The 27,305-nt window shown below is 44.8% G+C and overlaps 1 protein-coding gene across 3 annotated transcripts in view; it reads left to right on the plus strand.

Annotated features, from left to right (window-relative positions):
- The first annotated feature begins 7,547 nt into the window (after positions 1–7,547).
- ADPRS (ADP-ribosylserine hydrolase) overlaps positions 7,548–27,305 on the plus strand; it is a 49,864-nt gene continuing 30,106 nt past the window's right edge. Inside the window, exon 1 of one of the 3 annotated variants that reach the window (XM_069756852.1) lies at positions 7,548–7,919. In XM_069756852.1, coding sequence (XP_069612953.1) covers positions 7,775–7,919 — 145 coding nt within the window. In that variant the 5' untranslated portion in view covers positions 7,548–7,774. The other 2 variants (XM_069756854.1, XM_069756853.1) reach the window with 2 other exon arrangements.

Raw genomic sequence — 27,305 nt, forward strand, 5'->3', positions numbered from 1 at the left:
TAGCAGCAGGGTCTTTTACCTGCACGGTGGACCTCGGACTGCGAACGCACCTAATACCATAACATCTGATTCTTGGTGCGTTCCGCCAGTTCCTAACAGGGAGTTATAAGGGTTAAAAGTTGACCAGCAATTTCTCATTTTTCCAACACCATTTAATTTTAGGGACCACATCTCATTTGAAGTCATTTTGAGGGGTCTATATGATAGAAAATACCCAAGTGTGACACCATTCTAAAAATTGCACCCCTCAAGGTGCTCAAAACCACATTCAAGAAGTTTATTAACCCTTGAGGTGTTTCACTATAATTTTTGGAATATTTAAATAAAAATTAACATTTAACTTTTTTTCACAAAAAATTTACTTCAGCTCCAATTTGTTTTATTTTACCAAGGGTAACAGGAAAAAATGGACCCCAAACGTTGTTGTACAATTTGTCCTGAGTACGCCGATACCCCATATGTGGAGGTAAACTACTGTTTGGGTGCATGACAGAGCTCGGAAGCGAAGGAGCGCCATTTGACTTTTCAATGCAAAATTGACTGCAAATGAGATGGGACACCATGTTGCGTTTGGAGAGCCACTGATGTGCCTAAACATTGAAATCCCCCACAAGTGACACCATTTTGGAAAGTAGGCCCCCTAAGGAACTTATCTAGAGGTGTGGTGAGCACTTTGACCCACTAAGTGCTTCACAGAAGTTTATAATGCAGAACCGTAAAAATAAAAAATAATTTTTTTTCACAAAAATTATCTTTTCGCCCCCAATTTTTTATTTTCCCTATGGTAAGAGAAGAAATTGGACCACAAAAGTTGTTGTACAATTTGTCCTGAGTACGCCGATACCCCATATGTGTAGGTAAACTACTGTTTGGGAGCATGGGAGAGCTCTGAAGCGAAGGAGCGCCGTTTTGACTTTTCAATGCAAAATTGACAGGAATTGAGATGGGACGCCATGTTGCTTTTGGAGAGCCACTGATGTGCCTAAACATTGAAACCCCCCACAAGTGACACCATTTTGGAAAGTAGACCCCCTAAGGAACTTATCTAGATATGTGGTGAGCACTTTGACCCACCAAGGGCTTCACAGAAGTTTATAATGCAGAGCCGTAAAAATAAAACAAAAATTTTTTCCCACAAAAATTATTTTTTAGCCCCCAGTTTTGTATTTTTCCGATGGTAACAGGAGAAATTGGACCCCAAAAGTTGTTGTCCAATTTGTCCTGAGTGCGCTGATGCCCCATATGTGGGGGGGGAACCTCCGTTTTGGCGCATGGGAGGGCTCGGAAGGGAAGGAGCGCCATTTGGAATGCAGCCTTAGATGGAATGTTCTGCAGGCGTCACATTGTGTTTGCAGAGCCCCTAATGTACCTAAACAGTAGAAACCCCCCACAAGTGACCCCATATTGGAAACTAGACCCCCCAAGGAACTTATCTAGATGTGTTGTGAGAACTTTGAACCACCAAGTGTTTCACTACAGTTTATAACGCAGAGCCGTGAAAATAAAAAATCTTTTTTTCCCACAAAAATTATTTTTTAGCCCCCAGTTTTGTATTTTCCCAAGGATAAAAGGAGAAATTGGACCCCAAAAGTTGTTGTCCAATGTGTCCTGAGTACGCTGATACCCCATATGTTGGGGTAAACTCCTGTTTGGGCACACGGGAGAGCTCGGAAGGGAAGGAGCACTGTTTTACTTTTCAACGCAGAATTGGCTGGAATTGAGATCGGACGCCATGTCGCGTTTGGAGAGCCCCTGATGTGCCTAAACAGTGGAAACCCCCCAATTATAACTGAAACCCTAATCCAAACACACCCCTAACCCTAATCCCAACAGTAACCCTAACCACACCTCTAACCCAGACACACACCTTACCCTAATCCCAACCCTATTCCCAACCGTAAGTGTAATCCAAACCCTAACCCTAACTTTAGCCCCAAACCTAACTGTAGCCTTAACCCTAGCCCCAACCCTAACCCTAGCCCTAACCCTAATGGGAAAATGGAAACAAATACATTTTTTTAAATTTTTTCCTAACTAAGGGGGTGATGAAGGGGAGTTTGATTTACTTTTATAGCGTTTTTTTAGAGGATTTTTATGATTGGCAGCCGTAACACACTGAAAGACGCTTTTTATTGCAAAAAAATATTTTTTGCGTTACCACATTTTGAGAGCTATAATTTTTCCATATTTGAGTCCACAGAGTCATGTGAGGTCTTGTTTTTTGCGGGACGAGTTGACGTTTTTATTGGCAACATTTTCGGGCACGTGACATTTTTTGATCGCTTTTTATTCCGATTTTTGTGAGGCAGAATGACCAAAAACCAGCTATTCATGAATTTCTTTTGAGGGAGGCGTTTATACCGTTCCGCGTTTGGTAAAATTGATAAAGCAGTTTTATTCTTCGGGTCAGTACGATTACAGTGATACCTCATTTATATAATTTTTTTATGTTTTGGTGCTTTTATACGATAAAAACTATTTTATAGAAAAAATAATTATTTTTGCATCGCTTTATTCTGAGGACTATAACTTTTTTATTTTTTGCTGATGATGCTGTATGGTGGCTTGTTTTTTTGCGGGACAAGATGATGTTTTCAGCGGTACCATGGTTATTTATATCAGTCTTTTTGATCGCGTGTTATTCCACTTTTTGTTCGGCGGTATGATAATAAAGCGGTTTTTTGCCTCGTTTTTTTTTCTTACGGTGTTCACTGAGGGGGTTAACTAGTGGGACAGTTTTATAGGTTGGGTAGTTACGGACGCGGTGATACTAAATTTGTGTACTTTTATTGTTTGTTTGTTTTTTTATTTAGATAAAGAAATGTATTTATGGGAATATTTTTTTTTCTTTATTTAGGATTTTTTTTTTTTTTAAACATGTAGAAATTTTTTTTTTTAACTTTTTTACTTTGTCCCAGGGGGGGACATCACAGATCGCTGATCTGACAGTTTGCACAGCACTCTGTCAGATCACCGATCTGTCTGAGAGCACTGCAGGCTTACCAAGCGCCTGCTCTGAGCAGGCACTTGGTAAGCCACCTCCCTCCCTGCAGGACCCGGATGCCGCGGCCATCTTGGATCTGGGCCTGCTACAGGGAGGGAGGTAAGGAGACCCTCGCAGCAACGCGATCACATCGCATTGCTGCAGGGGTCTCAGGGAAGCCCGCAGGGAGCCCCCTCCCTGCGCGATGCTTCCCTGCACCGCTGGCACACCGTGATCATGTTTGATCGCGGTGTGCCGGGGGTTAATGTGCTGGGGGCGGTCCGTGACCGCTCCTGGCACATAGTGCCGGATGTCAGCTGCGATAGGCAGCTGACACCCGGCCGCGCTCCCCCCGCGAGCGCGGCCGATCGCGCTGGACATACTATTCCGTCCTTGGGAAATAGGGCCCACCCCACAAATAGTACGTCCAATGACAGAAAGGGGTTAAGAGATCAGCTTAGAATCTATCTTTAGATTTGCTATCTTGCAATCTGCATATAAGGAAAGCCAAAAAACTTCTAAATTAGACTTTTCATTTAGAGATAAAAATTTCAGTTGACTTGACTTAGAATATAAATTAATTAAATCCATTTTTCTGTATGTCATATATTGTATGTACTGTTGTATGTCATATGTTGTATGTACTGTATGTCATATGTTGTATGTACTCTGTTGTATGTAGTGTATGTCATATGTTGTATGTACTGTTGTATGTCATGAGTTGTATGTACTGTTTTGTTATGTTGTATGTGTGGCACCCCTAGGGGTATTTGCCACAAAAATAGTTACTGACAGTAAATGCGAATACTAAAATAGCAAGACTGCACTACCACCTCCGGCCAGAAGGGGGAGCTCCAGAGACTCCCCTTGATCCATTCTGGTCTGAGAGAAGAAATGGCAGTTGGGCTAAGGAGCTGATAGTGAGAGGTCATACAGCTGAATTTCTAACAGCCCTATGACGGTTTCCAGGCCCAAATCACCGGCCTGAGGAGAAGAGGGACAGAGAAAAGGGACATTGTGAGAACCGGGTAGCATTAATCACTACCCAGAACAGGCGCAAAGACGGATACCGGATCCGTGGCTGTATTCATTATATATAATACAGCAACCGGAAAAACGTGAGGTGATATCAGCTTCACTAGGGCCGGACGCAGCAACAGACACAGAGTTCAGCGGTACTCCTGGAGGGGGTAAGCCGATAAAAGGACTCGGGTTGCCCGTCGAACCAGGACCCGGAGGGGACAGATTGGGCCGGCAGCCAGTTCACATACAGCAGCAGGGCCACACAGAAATTGCGCACAATAAGAGGCGAAGACCCCGGCAGGGTCAAAGTAACTCAGAGTTCCCATACAGACTCCGGTGACAGGACTGGTTGTAAATCCCTTTATGTTGAAGTAAACTGGTTAAACGTTTCAGTGCCTCAGTCTTTCATTTGGACAATAGCCATCTATCCAGGATCGGGATCGTCACCGCTGGGAGAACCTGCTGCTGATCAAGTAAGTGCCTGTCCCCTCACGATACCCCTTACACTGTGCATTGCCTGAGGCCACAGCACCGGGTCAAGCCACCTGTGACATCCCCCTCAAGAGACAGACCCCATTGGTCCGGTGCTGGGTATCCCGGTCTCCTGGGCGTCACAATTGTACTGTTATATGTAGTATGTTCTGTATGTCATGTGTTGTATGTACTGTATGTTGTATGTTCTGCATGTCATAAGTTGTATGTACTGTATGTTGTATGCACTGTCATATGTTGTATGTACTGCTGTATGTCATATGTTGTATGTCATGTTTTATGTACTGTTGTATGTCATATGTTGTATGTTCTGTATGTCATATGTTGTATGTACTTTATGTTGTATGTTCTGTATGTCATATGCTGTATGTACTGTATGTCATATGTTGTATGTACTGTTGTATGTCATATGTTGTATGTACTGTATGTCATATGTTGTATGTACTGGTGTATGCCATATATTGTATGTACTGTATGTCATATGTTGTATGTACTGTATGGCATATGTTGTATGTATTTTGTATGTTCTGTATGTCATATGTTGTATGTACTGTTGTATTTTGTATGTTCTGTATGTCATATGTTGTATGTACTGTTGTAGGTCATATGTTGTATGTACTGTATGTCATATGCTGTATGTACTGTTGTATGTTATATGTTGTATGTTCTGTATGTCATGTTGTATGTTCTGTATGGCATATGTTGTATGTACTGTATGTTGTATGTACTGTCATATGTTGTATGTACTGCTGTATGTCATATGTTGTATGAACTGTTGTATGTCATGTTTTATTTACTGTTGCATGTCATATGTTGTATGTTCTGTATGTCATGCTGTATGTAATATGTTGTATGTACTGTTGTATGTACTGTTGTGTCATATGTTGTATCTACTGTTGTATGTCATATGTTGTATGTACTGTTGTATGCCATATGTTGTATGTACTGTATGTCATATGTTGTATGTAGTATGTTCTATATGTCATGTTGTATGTATTGTATGTACAGTATGTTATATGTTCTGTATGTTGTATGTACTGTATGTTGTATGTTTTTTTTACATTAACACATTAGCCGGATGATGGATTGCTACTGTCTCTTCATTGGCTAATGTGTCAATCACTATTAGTGTAGCAGGCATAACCCGATGGGACTTGTAGTCCCATCAGACGATACCTGCACACACGCACACGGACAGCGCCGCACACACCCGGACATCGCTGCACACACCCAGACAGCCTGCAGACGCCCCGGCAGACCCACAGACAGCACCGCACACCCAGGGACAGCCCGCAGACGCCCCGACAGACACCCACGGACAGCGCCGCACACCCCAGGACAGCCCACAGACCCCCCGGACAGCCCGCAGACGCCCTGGCAGACCCCCGAACACGCCCTGGCAGACCCCCGAACAGCGCCGCACACCCCGGGACAGCCCACAGACCCCCCTGGACAGCCCGCAGACGCCCCGGGAGACCCACAGACAGCGCCGCACACCCCAGGACAGCCCACAGACCCCCCAGACAGCCCCCAGACGCCCCAGCTGACCCCCAGACAGTGCCGCGCACCCATGGGACAGCCCACAGACCCCCCCTGGACAGCCCGCAGACGCCCCGGCAGACCCACGGACAGCCCGCGGACCCTGCTCGCACACACATACACGCGGACCCCGCCCGCACACACATACACGCACACAGTCACCGCCCACACACTTCCCTCCTTTCGATCTGCAGCGTTTCCCCCACAGCTAAACCGCAGAACTTTTTTACATCTGCGGTTTTGCTGCGGATGTGCCTGACTCAATGCAAGTCTATGGGTGCAGAAACGCTGCAGATCCGCACAAAGAATTGACATGCTGTGGAAAAAGCAACGCTGCGTTCCGGCTCATTTTTTTCCCGCAGCATGTGCACAGCGGATTTGGTTTTCCATAGGTTAACATACTACTGTTAAACGCATGGAAAACCGCTGCAGATCTGCGTCAAAAATGCTGCGGATCCGTGGGAAAATCCGCAACGTGTGCACATAGCCTAAGTATTTATGCAGTGTCAAACCCGCAGCGGACAGATGTTACAGCATAGTGGATGGGATTTGTAGAAATCCTATGTACACTATGCGTCCACAGATGCCCGCTGTTACCTACGGTGTCTTTCCAGATTGCAGCATGTCAATTTCTCTTGCAGAGACTCTAAAAATGTCACCCAATGTAGTGGACGTGGGGAATCCGCACGGTTCAATGAACACAGAGGAGTCACCTACGCTCAATAGATGACTGCGAAAATAGGCTGCATCCAAACCGCTGCTACTTCTGGATTGTGGGCACCTGACTTCTATAAATCTCATCCACTTTGTTAGGCTACGTTCACATTTGCGTTGTGCGGTGCTGCGTCGGCGATGCAACGCACAACGCAAACAAGAACGCATGCAAAACGCATAGTTTTGCGACGCATGCGTCCTTTTTTTGCCGGATTTTGGACGCAAAAAAATGCATCTTGCTGCATCCTCTGCGCCCTAACGCTTGCGGCAAAAAAGACGCATGCATCGCAAAACGCATGTCCATGCCCCCCATGTTAAATATATGGGCGCATGTGTCGCCGCGGCTGCGCCCGGCAGAACGCAAATGTGAACGTAGCCTTAGAACTGTGAGGGTATGTTTCCACGGTCAGTAAACTTTGCGGGTTGGATGCTGCGTACATCCGTAGCGGCCAGATGTTACAGCATAGAGGATGGGATTTCATGAAATTCCATCTTCACTATGCGTGCAGGGACACCCGCGGATCCTCTGCGGAGACAAACATGTGGCGCGTCTTTCTAGACTGCAGCATGTCAATTTATCTTGCGGAGATGCCTCTTCTCCGCAAAATAAATATCACCGTTCAATTGATGCAGTGATTCCGCACGGTTCAATGGACACACGAGGAATCAGGGCACGTACAAAAGCGCTAGCGCTTTGGACCGAGCGGACATGTGCTGCATCCAAAGCCCTGCCGGTTTCTGTAGAAACATACCCAGTGCCGCTGCGGTTTTGACTGCAGGAAAAAAAACGCAGCCTGACTCATGCTGAGGACTGGACAGGGCTAGTTTCCAATGTGTACACTGAGACCCCCATCATGGCCGCAGTTGCCCGGAAACTACCGGCTTCACGTCTGGTGGGCACTAATGATGGGCAAAGTGCTAGCCTATTAACTCGTTCACACACGGCTGTGCACGCCCCATTACGGTGCAGGCACGGGGGGTTTCCTGTCAGGGAGCTGCCGTTCCCGCCCTCACCGCACAGTAATGGCTGAGGTGTGCCGGTTCCGAGGCGCTCTGCTCGGGGCACTGGTCGGGGACTGCTTGGGCGGCGTGTTTGAGGGGCAGGAGCATGATACGTTATGGGAGTCTGTGCTGAGGTTCCTGCAGCAGCTGGAGACCAGAGCGGAAGGTGAGCGGCCGCTGCGCGCTGGAAGCTCCGGCTTCATTAGGTCGGTTTTTGCTCGTACAATAAGCTTTATTGACAACGAGTCACCTCAGACACGACTGCGCCGTACAGCGGAGAAACGAGCTGGGCCCGGTGATTGGCGTCACCCACTTCAGCCCTGCCATGCTTGTGTCGCGCTTCCGGGGTGCCCTTCTAGGGGCGCTGGTCGGGGACTGTATGGGGGCTGTGTTTGAGACCAGGGGGTCCGTAGCTGTCCGGACCGTGCTCGGTTTTATCCGCGGACTGGAGGCTAATGTGAAGGAACCCGGTAGGTGGCACCAGCAGCAGGAGGGGAGCGGGCGGCTGTGCCCATAGCGGGGGGCAGACTGTGGTCTATCAGGAAAGGACTGCGGAAGCCGAGTAGCTTCATTCTCTGTCGGGGCTTCTTTTTTGTGTACTGATTTGCCATTTCTCTTGGCACCATACAGATGATTGCACACAGGGCTGCCACTAGGAATTTCTGTGCCCCATACTGGCAATATTTTCGGGCCCACTTGAGACTCTGCCCAGCTCCGCTTCCACCCTTTGAACCTTCTACAGTCCCATCCTCCACTCTTGGGAAAACTCATCCACCATGTCCTCATCAGTGCGATATTAACAGTTCCCATCATCACCAGTTCACTCATAAGCAGCAGCTTTTTATTATTATTATTATTATTATTTATTGTTATAGCGCCATTTATTCCATGGCGCTTTACATGTGAGGAGGGGTATCCATAATGAAAACAAGTACAATAATCTTGAACACTACAAGTCATAACTGGTACAGGAGGAGAGAGGACCCTGCCCGCGAGGGCTCACAATCTACAGGGGATGGGTGAGGACACAGTAGGCGAGAGTAGTGCTGGCCGTGCAGCGGTTTGGTCGATCGGTGGTTACTGCTGGTTATAGGCTTGTCGGAAGAGGTGGGTCTTCAGGTTCTTTTTGAAGGTTTCGATGGTAGGCGAGAGTCTGATGTGTTGTGGTAGAGGGTTCCAGAGTAGGGGGGATGTGCGAGAGAAATCTTGTATGCGATTGTGGGAAGAGGAGATAAGGGGGGAGTAGAGAAGGAGATCTTGTGAGAATCGGAGGTTGCGGGTAGGTTTTGTTCTGGCCAAAGGAATTTTTAAGCTGCCTCCACCATGACATGGTAGACTCTGTTGGCCGGCCATACTCTACTCTAACCTATTAACCCCTCTACCCCCAAGGGTGGTTTGCACTTTAACCCCTCTGTGACCTTAGACATACTATCCCGTCGAGGTGCCCTGGGCTTATCTGACCCTGGACGGGATAGTACGTCATAGCCGATCGGCCGCGCTCACGGGGGGAGCGCGGCCGGGTGTCAGCTGCTTATCGCAGCTGACATCCGGCACTATGTGCCAGGAGCGGTCACGGACCGCCCCCGGCACATTAACCCCTGGCACACCGCGATCAAAGATGATCGCGATGTGCCGGCGGTGCAGGGAAGCACCGCGCAGGGAGGGGGCTCCCTGCGGGCTTCCCTGAGACCCCCGGAGCAACACGATGTGATCGCGTTGCTGCGAGGGTCTCACCTCCCTCCCTGCTCCCTCCAGCCCCGGATCCAAGATGGCCGCGGATCCGGGTCCTGCAGGGAGGGAGGTGGCTTCACAGAGCCTGCTCAGAGCAGGCACTGTGAAGCCTGCAGCGCTGCATGTCAGATCAGTGATCTGACAGAGTGCTGTGCAAACTGTCAGATCACTGATCTGTGATGTCCCCCCCCGGGACAAAGTAAAAAAGTAAAAAAAAATTTTTCCAAATGTGTAAAAAAAATAAAAAAAAATATTCCAAAATAATGAAGAAAAAAAAAAATATATTATTCCCATAAATACATTTCTTCATCTAAATAAAAAAAAAAACCAATAAAAGTACACATATTTAGTATCGCCGCGTCTGTAACGACCCGACCTATAAAACTGTCCCACTAGTTAACCCCTTCAGTAAACACCGTAAGGAAAAAAAAAAAAAACGAGGCAAAAAACAACGCTTTATTATCATACCGCCGAACAAAAAGTGGAATAACACGCGATCAAAAGGACAGATATAAATAACCATGGTACCGCTGAAAGCGTCATATTGTCCCGCAAAAAAAGAGCCGCCATACAGCATCATCAGCAAAAAAATAAAAAAGTTATAGTCCTGAGAATAAAGCGATGCAAAAATAATTATTTTTTCTGTAAAATAGTTTTTATCGTATAAAAGCACCAAACCATAAAAAAATGATATAAATGAGGTATCGCTGTAATCGTACTGACCCGAAGAATAAAACTGCTTTATCAATTTTACCAAACGCGGAACGGTATAAACGCCTCCCCCAATAGAAATTCATGAATAGCTGGCTTTTGGTCATTCTTCCTCACAAAAATCGGAATAAAAAGCGATAAAAAAATGTCACGTGCCCAAAAATGTTTTCAATATAAACGTCAACTCGTCCCGCAAAAAACAAGACCTCACATGACTCTGTGGACCAAAATATGGAAAAATTATAGCTCTCAAAATGTGGTATTGCAAAAAATATTTTTTGCAATAAAAAGGGTCTTTCAGTGTGTGACGGCTGCCAATCATAAAAATCCGCTAAAAAACTCGCTATAAAAGTAAATCAAACCCCCCTTCATCACCCCCTTAGTTAGGGAAAAATAAAAAAAAATGTATTTATTTCCATTTTCCCATTAGGGCTAGGGCTAGGGTTAGGGTTGGGGCTACAGTTAGGGTTGGGGCTAAAGTTAGGGTTAGGGTTTAGATTACATTTACAGTTGGGAATAGGGTTGGGATTAGGGTTAGGGGTGTGTCAGGGTTAGAGGTGTGGTTAGGGTTACCGTTGGAATTAGGGTTAGGGGTGTGTTTAGATTAGGGTTTCAGTTATAATTGGGGGGTTTCCACTGTTTCGGCACATCAGGGGCTCTCCAAACACGACATGGCGTCCGATCTCAATTCTAGCCAATTCTGCGTTGAAAAAGTAAAACAGTGCTCCTTCCCTTCCGAGCTCTCCTGTGTGCCCAAACAGGGGTTTACCCCAACATATGGGGTATCAGCGTACTCAGGACAAATTGGACAACAACTTTTGTGGACCAATTTCTCCTGTTACCCTTGGGAAAATACAAAACTGGGGGCTAAAAAATAATTTTTGTGGGAAAACATTGAGGGGTCTAGTTTCCAATATGGGGTCACTTGTGGGGGGTTTCTACTGTTTAGGTACATTAGGGGCTCTGCAAACGCAATGTGACGCCTGCAGACCAATCCATCTAAGTCTGCATTCCAAATGATGCTCCTTCCCTTCCGAGCCCTCCCATGCGCCCAAACGGTGGTTCCCCCCCACATATCGGGTATCAGCGTACTCAGGACAAATTGGACAACAACATTTAGGGTCCAATTTCTCCTGCTAACCTTGGAAAAATACAAAACTGGGGGCTAAAATATAATTTTTGTGGAAAAAAAAATATTTTTTATTTGCATGGCTCTGCGTTATAAACTGTAGTGAAATACTTGGGGGTTCAAAGCTCTCACAACACATCAAGATGAGTTCCTTAGGGGGTCTACTTTCCAAAATGGTGTCACTTGTGGGGGGTTTCTACTGTTTAGGTACATTAGGGGCTCTGCAAACGCAATGTGACGCCTGCAGACCATTCCATCTAAGTCTGCATTCCAAATGGCGCTCCTTCCCTTCCGAACCCTCCCATGCGCCCAAACGGTGGTTCCCCCCCACATATGGGGTATCAGCGTACTCAGGACAAATTGGACAACAACTTTTGGGGTCCAATTTCTCCTGTTACCCTAGGGAAAATACAAAACTGGGGGCTAAAAAATAATTTTTGTGGGAAAAAAATTTTGTTTTATTTTTATGGCTCTGCATTATAAACTTCTGTGAAGCCCTTGGTGGGTCAAAGTGCTCACCACACATCCAGATAAGTTCCTTAGGGGGTCTACTTTCCAAAATGGTGTCACTTGTGGGGGGTTTCAATGTTTAGGCACATCAGTGGCTCTCCAAACGCAACATGGCGTCCCATCTCAATTTCTGTCAATTTTGCATTGAAAAGTCAAACTGCGCTCCTTCCCTTCCGAGCTCTCCCATGCGCCCAAACAGTGGTTTACTGCCACATATGGGGTATCGGCGTACTCAGGACAAATTGGACAACAACTTTTTGGGTCCAATTTCTCCTGTTACCCTTGGTAAAATAAAACAAATTGGAGCTGAAGTAAATTTTTTGTGTAAAAAAGTTAAATGTTCATTTTTATTTAAACATTCCAAAAATTCCTATTAAACACCTGAAGGGTTAATAAACTTCTTGAATGTGGTTTTGAGCACCTTGAGGGGTGCAGTTTTTAGAATGGTGTCACACTTGGGCATTTTCTTTCATATAGACCCCTCAAAATGACTTCAAATGAGACGTGGTCCCTAAAAAAACTTTTAACCCTTATAACTCCCTAACAAAAAAAAAAATTGGTTCCAAAATTATGCTGATGTAAAGGAGACATGTGGGAAATGTTACTTATTAAGTATTTTGTGTGACATATCTCTGTGATTTAATTGCATAAAAATTCAAAGTTTGAAAATTGCGAAATTTTCAAAATTTTCGCCAAATTTCCGTTTTTTTCACAAATAAACGCAGGTACTATCAAAGAAATTTTACCACTATCATGAAGTACAATATGTCACGAGAAAACAATGTCAGAATCACCAGGATCCGTTGAAGCGTTTCGGAGTTATAACCTCATAAAGGGACAGTGGTCAGAATTGTAAAAATTGGCCTGGTCATTAACGTGCAAACCACCCTTGGGGGTAAAGGGTTTAAAGGGAACCTGTCACCCCCAAAATCGAAGGTGAGAGCTGCCAACCAGCATCAGGGGCTTATCTACAGCATTCTGGAATGCTGTAGATATTAGATAAGCCCCCGATGTATCCTGAAAGATGAGAAAAAGAGGTTAGATCATACTCACCCAGGGGCGGTCCCGCTGCGGTCCTGGTCCGATGGGCGTCGCGGTCCGGGGCCTCCCATCTTCTTACGATGACGTCCTCTTGTCTTCATGCTCCGGCACAGGCGTACTTTATCCTGTTGAGGGCAGAGCAAAGTACTGCAGTGCGCAGGTGCCGGGAAACGTCAGAGAGGCCCGGCGCACTGCAGTACTTTGCTCTGCCCTCAACAGGACAAAGTACGCCTGCGCCAGAGCGTGAAGACAAGAGGACGTCATTGTAAGAAGATGGAAGGCCCCGGACTGGACCGCGACGCCCATCGGACCAGAACCTGAGTGGGACCGCCCCGGGGTGAGTATGATCTAACCTCTTTCTCATCTTTCAGGATACATTGGGGGCTTATCTACAGCACTACAGAATGCTGTAGATAAGCTGCTGGTGGGCTTAGCTCACCTTCGATTTTGGGGGTGACAGGTTCCCTTTAATAAGTAACATTTCCCACATGTCTACTTTACATCAGCACAATTTTGGAACCCCATTTTTTTTTTTGTTAGGGGGTTATAAGGGTTAAAAGTTGACAATTTCTCATTTTTACAACACCATTATTTTTTAGGGACCACATCACATTTGAAGTCACTTTGAGGGGTCTATATGATAGAAAATACCCAAGTGTGTCACCATTCTAAAAACTGCACATCTCAAGGTGCTCAAAACCACATTCAAAAAGTTTATTAACCCTTCAGGTGTTTCACAGGAATTTTTGGAATGTTTAAAAAAAAACCTTTAACTTTTTTTTTCACTGAAAATTTAATTCAGCTCCAATTTGTTTCATTTTACCAAGGGTAACAGGAGAAATTGGACCCCAAAAGTTGTACAATTTGTACTGAGTATGCTGATACCCCTGATGTGCCTAAACATTGAAACCCCCACAAGTGACACCATTTGGGAAACTAGACCCCTAAGGAACTTATCTAGAGGTGTGGTGAGCACTTTGACCCACCAAGTGCTTCACAGAAGTTTATAATGCAGAGCCGTAAAAATAAAAAATCACATTTTTTCACAAAAATGATATTTCGCCCTCAATTTTTTATTTTCCCAAGAGTAACAGAAGAAATTGGACCCCAAAAGTTGTTGTGCAATTTGTCCTCAGTATGCTGATACCCCATATGTGGGGGTAAACCACTGTTTGGGCGCATAGCAGAGCTTGGAAGGGAAGGAGCGCCATTTGACTTTTCAATGCAAAATTGACTGGAATTGAGATAGGACACCATGTTACGTTTGGAGAGCCCCTGATGTGCCTAAACAGTGGAAACCCCCCAATTCTAACTGAAACCCACACACACACCTAACCCTAATCCCAACCATAACCCTAACCACACCTCTAACCCTAATCCCAACCGTAATGTAATCCAAACTCTAACTGTAGCCCCAACCCTAACTTTAGCCCCAACCCTAACGGGAAAATGGAAATAAATATATAAATTTTTTTTTTAAATTTTATTATGTTCCCTAACTAAGGGGGTGATGAAGGGGGGTTTGATTTACTTTTATAGCGGGTTTTTTAGCGGATTTTTATGATTGGCAGCTGTCACACACTAAAAGACGCATTTTATTGCAAAAAATAGTTTTTGCGTCTTCACATTTTGAGAGCTATATTTTTTCCATATTTTGTTCCACAGAGTCATGTGAGGTCTTGTTTTTCGCTGGAGGAGTTGACGTTTTTATTCGTTCCATTTTTGGGCATGTGACATTTTTTGATCGCTTTTACATTCCGATTTTTGTGAGGCAGTATGACCAAAAACCAGCTATTTATGAATTTCTTTTGGGGGCATTTATACCGTTCCGCGTGCAGTAAAATGGATAAAGCAGTTTTGTTCTTCGGGTCAGTACGATTACAGCGATATCTCATTTATATATTTTTTTATGTTTTGGAGCTTTTATATGATAAAAACGTTTATATAAAAAATTATTATTTTTGCATCGCTTTATTCTGAGGACTATAACTTTTTTTTTTTTTCCGCTGATGACGCTGTATGGTGGCTCATTTTTTGCGGGACAAGATAACGTTTTCAGAGGTACCATTGTTATTTATATCTCTTTTTGATCGCGTATTATTCCACTTTTTGCTTGGCGGTATCATGTTTGATCGCAGTGTTCCGGGGGTTAATGTGGCAGGAGCGGTCCGTGACGGCTCCTGGCACATAGTGCCGGATGTCAGCTGTGATAGTCAGCTAACACTCGGCCGTGCTCCCCCTGTACTATCCCGTTGGTGGTCATATGGGCCCATACCCCCTCCACAGGATAGTACATCTAATGTCAGGGGTTAAATCTAAATATTTTTTATGTATTTTTCTTTAAAAATGAGTCGCATACATTTTTTTTTTTTTGTATGACCATTAATGCAACATACAAGGGACAAATACCGTCACACCATGACCAGACCACATATTACCACCACATATCACCACGTACAAGGAACAAATACCGCCACACCACATATTATCACTACATAGTGACTGAATACTACATTACTGATCATTAAGGGGAATCTCACCCCAAAAATTGTATATGAGCTAAGGCCAGCCACCGGCATCAGGGGCTTATCTACAGCATTCTGTAATGCTGTAGATAAGTCCCGGATGTAACCTGAAATATAGGAAAAACAGGTTATATTATACTCACCCAGGGGCGGTCCGGGTCCAATGGGAATCGCAGTCCAGGTCCAGTGCCTCCCATCTTCATACGATGACCTACTCTTGTCTACCTGCCGCAGCTCCGGCGCAGGCGTACTTTATCTGCCCTGTTGAGGGCAGAGCAAAGTACCGCAGTGCGCAGGTGCCGGGAAAGGTCAGAGAGGCCCGGCACCTGCGCACTGCAGTTCTTTGCCCTCAAAAGTGCAGACAAAGTATGCCTGCGCCGGAGCTGCAGCAGGAAGACAAGAATAGTACGTCATCGTATGAAGATGTGAGTCGCTGGACTCGGACCGCGACGCCCATCCGACCCTAACCGCAGCGGGACCTCCCCTGGGTGATTATAATTTAAGTTGTTTTTCTTACCTTTCAGGTTACATCAGGGGCTTATCTACAGCATTACAGAATGCTGTAGATAAGCCCCTGATGCCGGTGGCCTTAGCTCATATACGATTTTTGGGGTGACTGATTCCCTTTAATAAAAAAACAAAACACAATATTAAGTGACATTATACACAGGAACTCTGTAATTACTGTCAGTGTACATGTAATACAGTGATCACCAGTGACATTATACTTAGAAGCTCTGTACATAGTATACAGTCAGTGTACAGGTAATAGTGACACCGGTGACATTATACACAGGAGCTCTGTACACAGTGTCGGTGTACAGGTAATATAGTGATCACCAGCGACATTATACACAGGAGCCGTGTATAGATAGTGTCAGTGTACAGGTAATACAGGGACACCGGTGACATACACAGGAGCTCTGTATATAGTGTTCGTGTACAGGTAATAGAGTAATCACCAGTGACATTATACACAGGAGCTCTGTATATAGTGTCAGTGTACATGTAACACAGGGATTAGCAGTGACACTACACACAGAAGCTCTGAATATAGTGTCAGTGTACAGGTAATACAGGGATCACCAGTAACATTATACACAGGAGCTCTGTATATAGTGTATAGTTTGCAGGTAATACAGGGATCACTGGTGACATTTTACACAGGAGCTCTGTATATAGTGTCAGTGTACAGGTAATACAGGGACACCGGTGACATACACAGGAGCTCTGTATATAGTGTTCGTGTACAGGTAATAGTGACCACCAGTGACATTATATACAGGAGCTCTGTATATAGTGTCAGTGTACAGATAATATAGTGATCACCAGCGACATTATACACAGGAGCTCTGTACAAAGTATACAGTAAATAGCAAAGAAGAAAAAAAGCCAGCTCACCGAGTAGCCACCGCAGGAGCACGGAACCCAACGCTGATCCACGCGGTCATCATATGAAGAAAAGAAAAAATCGTTCCAGCTCCAAATAGTAAAATCCAAATTCCAACTTTTTTTTTTTTTTTGTCCAAACAATTTTATTAATGTTAAGTGAGACAGATAACATATGCAAGAAACATTTTTAAGTTTTGTATGAAGGGGAGGGAAGGTATAGGGGCAATGCAGAGGAAAGGAAGGGGAATCAGAGGTAAAGGTGAGGGAAATAGGAATGGGGGAGGGAACCAGGGAAAGGAAAACTGGAGAACTTTAGTATCAATATTTGTTAATGATAGGCGTCATAACTTATTTCAAAGTAAACAAGTAAATAAGACTCTAAATATTGTCCGATGACATTATTCCTGACCGGGAACCTCCTTAAAAGGTCCGGGTAATATGGAGAAACCTAAAAGAAATAAAACATTTAATACATTAAGTATATTAACCTCAACTAGAATATAGAATGGAACTAAGTTTGAGGGTGTCTAGTATTCCATTTATCCCACTTTAATCCGTATTTAGGTAGACTTCCTTTTATGACCGCAAATCTGTGTTCCAGAGAACCATGGAGACGAAGCCTGTCGACAATGCCAGGGAGTCCCGGTATCGCCGTCTTCCTCCAGTAGAAAGCGATCATATTTTTAGTTATTAATAGTAGATGTATAATCACATATCTCAGTGAAGGATGTATATCGTCCAAGTCAATAGAGAGCAAGGCAGTCTGAGGAGTAAGTTGGAATTTTTTGTCAAGTATGTTACTAATGTAGTTGGAAACCTGAGTCCACAGTGGTTTGATTTTTGGACAGCTCCAGAATATATGGAGCAAGCTCCCAGGGTATCCACAATCTCTCCAACAGAGAGACGACTGTGATTTGTTAAAGTGAGAGATCCTCACAGGGGTCAAATACCACCTGGTCAGTATTTTAAAGAAAGATTCGTGGAGGGTTAAAGAAATATTGGAAGCGTAAGTGTTAATCAAGGCCCTTTCCCAAGACTCTTCACTGACGGAGATTCTTAAGTCTTTCTCCCAACGTTTCATGTAGGAGTTCTTGGTAAAACTATTATCATTATTGAAGTAATCGTAGATATACTTTGTGCTCCAAAAAGTTTTGTGATTGATGTTGTTAAGAAGCCTGATTACCACTTCCGCTTTTGAGTGTGAGCCTTTTAAAAATTTACCTATTTGCTCTTTTATCATAGTATATTCCATAAAGTCTGATGACTGAAGATTGAATTTTCTTTTGAAATTTTGAAAGGTGATGAAATTGCCATTGTAAATATCTCTGATTGTTCTGATACCCAGTTCTGACCATTTTATTGGGAATTGTGAGTTGAATATATCCGCTAGTAATGTAAGTGGAAAGTTGTATAGGAATTCTGAATCGTTGTTACCCCTTTTTGGTCTTGCTAGCTTGGTCCATGAGACGGAGATAGCTTCGATAATGGGGTGAGAAGAGGGTGAAATTGAGGGTCTGGATTTAAATATTTTGTTGTATACACAAAATTTTAAGGGACGATATTTATTGTGTGAGGCTTCCAAGTCTACCCAGGCTGGCACCTCTGAGTGTTTAAACCAATTTAAGCTTTGTTTTATAAGATTACTATAGTAATATGCTTGAACGTTAGGCAGGCCCAAACCACCTCTGGATTTATGATTGTAAAGAATACTGCAAGCCACCCTCGCTCTTTTACTGCCCCATATAAATGAGTTTATTGATGTTTGTAGCTTACCTAAAAGGGAGGAAGAGATCAGTAGAGGGAGCGACCGAAATAGGTAAAAGATTTTTGGTAGAGCTATAGTTTTGACTGCGAGTACTCTTCCTGTCCAAGACAACTCTGTTTTACTCCAGGTTTGAAAATCCTGTGAGATAACTTGCAATACCCTTTCAACATTATTTTTGACTGTTGATGTGAAATTTTTGGAGAAGGTTATTCCCAGGTAAGATATTTCAGTCTCTTCCCATATGTAACCCGTCCTTTCTCTTAAGATTTTTTCAGATTGTTTATCCAGGTTAAATTGAAGAATTTTTGATTTTTTTCCTGTTAATTTTGAAGTAGGAAACCTCAGAGAAGGATTCCAAAATTTCAAGCAAAGTAGTAGTAGATGTGATTGGGTCAGAGAGAGACAGCAGCAGATCATCTGCGAACAGGCTGATCTTGTGCTGTCGGCGAGCTGTTTCAATACCCCTGATCAGTTTGTTATTCCTAATTTGGATCGCCAACGGCTCTATTGCCAATGCAAATAAAAGCGGAGACAATGGGCACCCTTGTCTAGTGCCATTATTTATTGAAAATGTTTTGGATAACTGGTTATTAACATATATCCTCGCGCTAGGAGAGGAATACAAAGCAAATATAGATGTGGTCAGTTTTCCACCAAAGCGACTCAAGACGGCCCTAAGATAGTCCCAGTTTATGCGATCAAACGCTTTTTCAGCGTCTAATGTAACCAGTAGTGAGGGGGATTGGTTTGCTTTTATTTTATTCATTATGTTTAGTAGCCTCCTGGTTCCGTCTGAGGTCTGTCTTCCCAAGATGAAGCCTAGTTGGTCGTTGTGGATCAGTCCAGGGAGAACTTCCTTCAGTCTTTCAGCTAAAATTTTAGCATAAATTTTCAGATCGCAATTAATAAGTGAAATAGGTCTATAATTTTGAACCTTATCAGAGTCGCTCTGTCCTTTGGGTATCATGACTATCGTAGCCTCTAACATTTCCTTTGGAAAGGAACCACTCATAGATGCTCTGTTAAAGACCTGTTCCAAGCACGGGGATAAAATGTCCGAGAAAGCTCTATAATACTCGCCGACAAAACCGTCGGGACCGGGGGATTTCTGTAATTTGAGGTTGTGTATTATATTTTTTATTTCTTCCACATGGAACGGTGAGGTCAGAACCTCTAAATTTGCTGGGTCTATTTCAGGAATTTGTATATTCTCCAATAAGTTTTTTATAGTTGATTTGTCTGGACGTTGGGTATTGGGGTCTATATTTAAATTATAGAGATTATGATAATACTCGGCGAAGGTATCAGCAATTTCCTTTGGATGAAATTTTATCTCGCCTTGCTCATTTTTGATTTTGGAGATTCTATTTCTAGTTCTCTCTTTTTTTAGTCTGTTTAGCATAAATTTTGTCGGTTTATTGAGAGAGGAATATACCTTAAATTTTGACGTTTTTATTGCTGAGTCGTAATCAGAGAGGATGGCTGCTTTTAATTTTTGTCTAAGGTTGAGTATATCTAAGTGAATAGCTGAGGAGGGTGGGTGTAGGGTATTTTGTATTCCTTCTTTAACTCTGATTTGCTCTTGTATATTTTTGATATTCTCCCTTTTCTTTTTATTATACCTAGCTGAAATCTGCATGATTTTACCTCTCAGGACCGCTTTATGGGCGTTCCATAAAGAGAAGCGGTTGATACCCTCCGTGCAGTTTTCGTTGAAATAGTTTCTAATAGTCTCTTCTATTTCAGATTTATATTCAGGGATATTGAGGAGGGTGGCGTTGCATTTCCATGAAAAGGTATTTTGGGGCACCTGGGAGAGATTGAGTTTTGATAGTACTGGGGAGTGGTCAGAAAATGACTTGTCAAGAATATCTACGTTTTCAAATTTAGTCAGGGAAAAGATGTCCGTCAGGACCAAATCAATCCTTGAAGAGGTCTTATGTACGGAGGAGTAGTGTGTGTACTCCCGTGAGGAGGAGTTAAGGCACCTGAAAACGTCGTAGAGTTCGTTTTCTTTGAGCCAGTCATTGATAGATGGTGCGAGGTGGCGGGTGGTTGAGGAGGAGTCAATATGCCCATCTGGGACTATATTAAAATCTCCTACCACTATCAGAACTCCTTTTTGATGGGTCTTAATTTTCTTTAGGATCTTGTTAAGGAAAGATATTTGTCTGCGGTTTGGAGCATACACATTGACTATAGTGTGAGGAATATTATTGATTAAGCAAACCAGAATGTGGAATCTGCCTAGAGGGTCCTTAACCTCCTCGGTCATCTGAAAAGGGACAGAATCTCTGATTATGGTAATTCCAACTTTATTAAGCCAATATAAAAACAACGGTGGACATATGCTCTACATGTGCATATCAGGACACGAGCGACGCGTTTCGATCCTACACGGATCTTTATCAAAGCTGTGGTTTTTATATTGGCTTAATAAAGTTGGAATTTGGATTTTACTATTTGGAGCTGGAACGATTTTTTTTTTTTCTTCACAAAGTATACAGTGTATAGTGTCAGTGTACAGGTAACACATTGACTCACCAGTGACGTCTCTAGCTGAAGGCCTTCATCTTTGCTTTTCTCTTTCATGCAGTGCAGACCGCCATCACTTCTTCCAGACAGGATTTGTCTCTTCATAAAATAAGTTACCTAGAGCACAGCTTCCAGGGCACATTCCCCACTTTTCCCTTTCTTCAACACTACACATTTGAATACAGATATGCACCCACCATTAATAAATAATTGGTTATTGTGCAACCCACCATTCCAAATATAAATTATAATACACTATTGAGCCCCTTCTAGCTATACATAGCCACTTTCCCCACCTAATAAATATATAAATTAATTAGCCCCTGTACTCGTTCCCAAATTCATTACCAGTCACAGCATACCCAATGCCCCCCACTATGTACCTCACGCTCTCCTGACTCATTATATTTACATGCCCCTTCTGTCCCAATACATTGTCATGTCTTCTCTCTCCCACCCTCTAATCATTATCAATAGCTCTCCCTCCCACATTCAATACATCATTTACTTCCCCGCCCTCAAAATTCATTATTTGCTCTCTCCCCAGATGATCATTTGCTCTCCCCACCCTCAATTGAATTGCCCTCCCCGTCCGTCACTCTCAATTCATCATTTGCAGTCTCCCGTCCCCTCCCCCTAATTCATCATGTGCAGTCCCATTTAACCCCTACTTCATCATGTGCAGTCCACTTTATACCCCCTCCCCAAATCATCATGTGATGTGCCCTTTAAACCCCCTCCTCACGTCATGTGCAGTCTCCCTTACTCCTTCCCCCGTCATCATTTGCAGTTCCCCTTCCTCCCCTCACCCATATAATTCTTTTTATACAGAAAACAAAAACGTTTTGTATACTTGCCTCACAGTTGCTCTCCAGCAGCGCGACTCTGCGTCCGGTACATGTCGGGCGGCGCGTACACGATGACGTCAACGCGTTCGTGCCATCACCTGGCTTGAAGTACATAGAAGACCGAGGAAACGGGAGCTGCGCAGCCGTAACCATAAGACTGCCATGCACCGCTCCGAGAAAGCTCCTGGGCCCCAGCGCTGACTTGTGCACCACAGAGATGAGGCTCGATGGACAGAAGCACATAAGCAGGGCCCTGGACCTGCGGGCCCCTCTGTGTACTGCTGTTCACCGGGCCAACTGCAGCAGTAAGGGAAGTAATGCCCTGATGGCGGCCCTGATTGCACACGTCACTAAGCTGTCTTGTTACAGTTCTGTCAACATTCGGCACTGGGAGCAACGGTCGAAACTCTGGGTCGGACCCCGGGTTGGTGTTTAAAGCACAATTTATTTACAGTGCATTGCGAAAGTATTCGGCCCATTGAACTTTTCAACCTTTTCCCACATATCATGCTTCAAACAAAGATTAGTGATGAGCGAGTGTACTCATTGCTCGGGTTTTCCCGAGCATGCACGGGTGATCTCCGAGTATTTTAGTGTTCGGAGATTAAGTATTCATCATTGCAGCTGAATGATTTACGGCTACTAGACAGCTTGATTACATGTGAGGATTCCCTAGCAACCAGGCAACCCCCACATGTACTCAGCCTGGGTAGTAGCTGTAAATTATTCAGCTGAGGAGATGAAAACTTAAATCTCCGAACACTAAGGCTATGTTCACACTTTGCGTTGTCCTTCTGCGGTTCTCCCTGCAGATTTATCGTGGTTTGTTCCACGTTTTCCGCTGCGGGTTTCCGCCTATACTATTGATGCTGCATATGCAGCAATATGCAGTATCAATAGTAATGTTAAAAATAATAAAAATTGGTTATACTCACCCTCTGACGTCCCGATCTCCTCGACGCTGCACCCGGCGGTCCGGTTCCAAAGATGCTGTGTGAGAAGGACCCTTCGTGACGTCACGGTCATGTGACCGCGACGTCACCGCAGGTCCTGGTCGCACAGCAACTCTGACCGGACGGCCGCGTGCAGCGCTGAAGACTTCAGAGGGTGAGTATAACATGATTTTTTATTTTTTAACCCCAAATATGGTTCCCAGGGCCTGGAGGAGAGTCTCCTCTCCTCCACCCCGGGTAGGAACCGCACATTATCCGCTTACTTCCCGCAACGTGGGCACAGCCCCATGCGGGAAGTAAGCGGTTCAATGTATTCCTATGGGTGCAGAATCGCAGCGATTCTGCACAAAGAAGTGACATGCTGCGGGTTGTAAACCGCTGCGTTCCCGCGCGGTATTTCCCGCAGCATGTGCACAGCGGTTTGCGGTTTCCATAGGGTTTACATGTTACTGTAAACGCTATGGAAACTGCTGCGGACCCGCAGCATCAAAATCGCGGCGGTTCCGCGGTAAAAACCGCAAAGTGTGAATATAGCCTAACAAATACTCGGAGATCACCCGAGCGTGCTCGGGAAAACCCGAGCAACGAGTACACTCGCTCATCACTAATAAAAGATACCAAATGTACATTTTTGGTGAAGAATCAACAAGTGGAACACAATTGTAAAGCTGAACGAAATGTATTGGTTATTTAAAATTTTTGTGGAAATTCAAAAACTGAAAAGTGGGGCGTGCAATATTATTTGGCCCCTTTAACTTAATACTTTGTTGAGCCACCTTTTGCTGCGATTACAGCTGCAAGTCGCTTGGGGTATGTCTCTATCAGTTTTGTACATCGAGAGACTGAAATTCTTGCCCATTCCTGTCAAACAGCTCGAGCTCAGTGAAGTTTGATGGAGATCGTTTGTGAACAGCAGTTTTCAGCTCTTTCCACAGATTCTCGATTGTATTGAGGTCTGGACTTTGACTTGGCCATTCTAACACTTGTGAACCATTTCATTGTAGACTTTGCTTTGTTTGGGTACAGTATATACTCGAGTATAAGCCGAGATTTTCAGCCCAAATTTTTGGGCTGAAAGTGCCCCTCTCGGCTTATACTCGAGTCAAGGTGTGTGGCAGGGTCGGCGGGTGAGGGGGAGAGGGCGCAGAGGCATACTTGCCTGCTTCCAGCGATCCTGGCGCTCCCCGCCTGTCCCACGGTCTTCAGTGCTGCAGTTCTTCCACTGTTCAGCGGTCACGTGGGACCGCTCATTAGAGAAATGAATAGAAGGCTCCACCTCCCATAGGGGTGGAGCCGCCTATTCATTTCTCTAATCAGCGGTGCCGGTGACCGCTGATAGAGGAAGAAGCTGCGGCACCGAAGACCTGCTGTACGGGGGAAGGAGCCGGACGCCAGGAGCAGGTAAGTATTGCATATTTACCTGTCCACGTTCCAGCCGCCGGGCGCCGCTCCATCTTCCCGGCGTCGCTCCGCTCTGACTGTTCAGGTCAGAGGGCGCGATGACGCATATAGTGTGCGCACCGCTCTCTGCCTGATCAGTCAGTGCGCAGAGACGTCGGGACCGGATGCTGGGAGCTGCAAGCAAGAGAGGTGAGTGTGTTGTTTTTTTTTTTTTTATTGCAGCGGCAGCAGCGGCACAGATTTATGTGGAGCATCTATGGGGCAGTATGAACGGTGCAGAGCACTATATGGCACAGCTATGGGGCAGTATGAACGTTGCAGAGCTCTATATGGTACAGCTGTGGGGCAGTATGAACGGTGCAGAGCACTATATGGCACTACTATGGGGCAGTATGAAAGGTGCAGAGCACTATATGGCACAGCTATGGGGCAGTATGAACGGTGCAGAGCACTATATGGTACAGCTATGGGGCAGTATGAACAGTGCAGAGCACTATATGGCAGAGCTATGGGGAAATAATGAACGGTGCAGAGCACCATATAGCACAGCTATGGCGCAATAATGAACGGTGCAGAGCACTATATGGCACAGCTATGGGGAAATAATGATCTATTTTTATTTTTGAAATTCACCGGTAAATGCTGCATTTCCGCCCTAGGCTTATACTCGAGTCAATAAGTTTTCCCAGTTTTTTGTGGCAAAATTAGGGGGGTCGGCTTATACTCGGGTCGGCTTATACTCGAGTATATACGGTACATTGTCTTGTTGGAAGACAAATCTCCGTCCCAGTCTCAGATCTTTTGCAGACTCCAACAATTTTTCTTCAAGAATGGTCCTGTATTTGGCTCCATCCCTCTTTTCATCAATTTTAACCATCTTCCCTGTCCCTGCTGAAGAAAAGCAGGCCCAAACCATGATGCTGCCCCCACCATGTTTGACAGTGGGGATAATGTGTTCAGGGTGATGAGCTGTGTTGCCTTTACGCCAAACATATCGTTTGGCATTGTTGCCAAAAAGTAAATTTTGGTTTAATCTGTCCAGAGTACCTTCTTCCACATGTTTGGTGTGTCTCCCAGGTGGCTTGTTGCAAACTTAAACAACACTTTTTATGGATATCTTTGAGAAATGGCTTTCTTCTTGAGACCAGACCATAAAGACCAGATTTGTGCAGTGTAAGACTGATTGTTGTCCTGTAAGACTGTCCCACCTCAGCTGTAGATCTCTGCAGTTCATCCAGAGTGATCATAGGCCTCTTGGCTGCATCTCTGATCAGTATTGTTTGAAAGTGTTTAGAAGGATATCCAGGTCTTGGTAGATTTGCAGTGGTATGATGCTCCTTCCATTTCAATACAATCGCTTGCATAATGCTCCTTGGGATATTTAAAGTTTTGGAAATAATTTTTTATCCAAATCCGGCTTTAGGCTATATTCACACTTAGCGGTTTTTACCGCGGAACCGCCGCGATTTTGATGCTGCGGGTCCGCAGCAGTTTCCATAGCGTTTACAGTAACATGTAAACCCTATGGAAACCGCAAACCGCTGTGCACATGCTGCGGGAAAAACCGCGCGGGAACGCAGCGGTTTACAACCCGCAGCATGTCACTTCTTTGTGCAGAATCGCTGCGATTCTGCACCCATAGGAATACATTGAACCGCTTACTTCCCGCATGGGGCTGTGCCCACGTTGCGGTAAGTAAGCGGATAATGTGCGGGTGGTACCCGGGGTGGAGGAGAGGAGACTCTCCTCCAGGCCCTGGGAACCATATTTGGGGTTAAAAAATAAAAAATCTGGTTATACTCACCCTCTGATGTCCGGAGCTCCTGGGCGCTGCACGCGGCCGTCCGGTCAGAGTTGCTGTGCGACCAGGACCTGCGGTGACGTCGCGGTCACATGACCGTGACGTCACGAAGGGTCCTTCTCCCACAGCATCTTAGGAACCGGACCGCCGGGTGCAGCGCCCAGGAGATCCGGACATCAGAGGGTGAGTATAACCAATTTTTATTATTTTTAACATTACTATTGATGCTGCATATTGCTGCATATGCAGCATCAATAGTATAGGCGGAAACCCGCAGCGGAAAACGCGGAACAAACCGCGATAAATCTGCAGGGAGAACCGCAGTTGTTTTGCCCTGCAGATTTATCAAATCCGCTGTGGGAGAACCCGCAGGGACCCGACGCAAGGTGTGAACATAGCCTAAAACTTCTCCACAACAGTATCACGGACCTGCGTGTTGTGTTCCTTGGTCTTCATGATGCTCTCTGTGCTTCAAACAGAACCCTGAGACTATCACAGAGCAGGTGCATTTATACGGAGACTTGATTACACACAGGTGGATTATGTTTATCATCATTAGGCATTTAGGACAACATTGGATCATTCAGAGATCCACAATGAACTTCTGGAGTGAGTTTGCTACACTGAAAGTAAAGGGGCCGAATAATGTTGCACGCCCCACTTTTCAGTTTTTGAATTTCCACAACAATTTAAAGGGCCACTGTCACCCCCTCCAGCCGTTATAAACTAAAAGATCACTGACCAGCAGAAGAGGAACTGAGCGGCAATCGGTATAATAATCTTCACAGGCAGTAATAACATAGGAGGAGTCTCGGCATAAACTTCAAGCAACAAATCTTTATACTCGCAATGCCGGGCGCTGCTTAGCATATGCAGTGGTTAGAAATCCAGGAATAGCAAATAACAAAAGATGCAGCACTCACCCGAATCTTGCTGAAAATAGTGTCCTTTATTCGCTTTAAGCGGTGTTAGACATATTGCGGAGAGGCGGCAGGAAGGAGGAATAGGTGCGGGGGAGAGAAAGGACGGACTACGGCCGTTTCACGCAGATGCGCTTCAACGGGTCCGGGTGCCAATGGACCCTGTGGTCGGCCCTCACAGCAATGCAGCAATTCTACTACATAGGAGTGATCTGAGCTTCGCTCCTATGCAGCAGAGCCAATCAGGCTATGCCGGCCTCTAGCCTCCCAAGGCTATTGATGCATGGCAA

Source organism: Ranitomeya imitator, chromosome 3, assembly GCF_032444005.1.
Source record: "Ranitomeya imitator isolate aRanImi1 chromosome 3, aRanImi1.pri, whole genome shotgun sequence".
Lineage (NCBI taxonomy): Eukaryota > Metazoa > Chordata > Amphibia > Anura > Dendrobatidae > Ranitomeya > Ranitomeya imitator.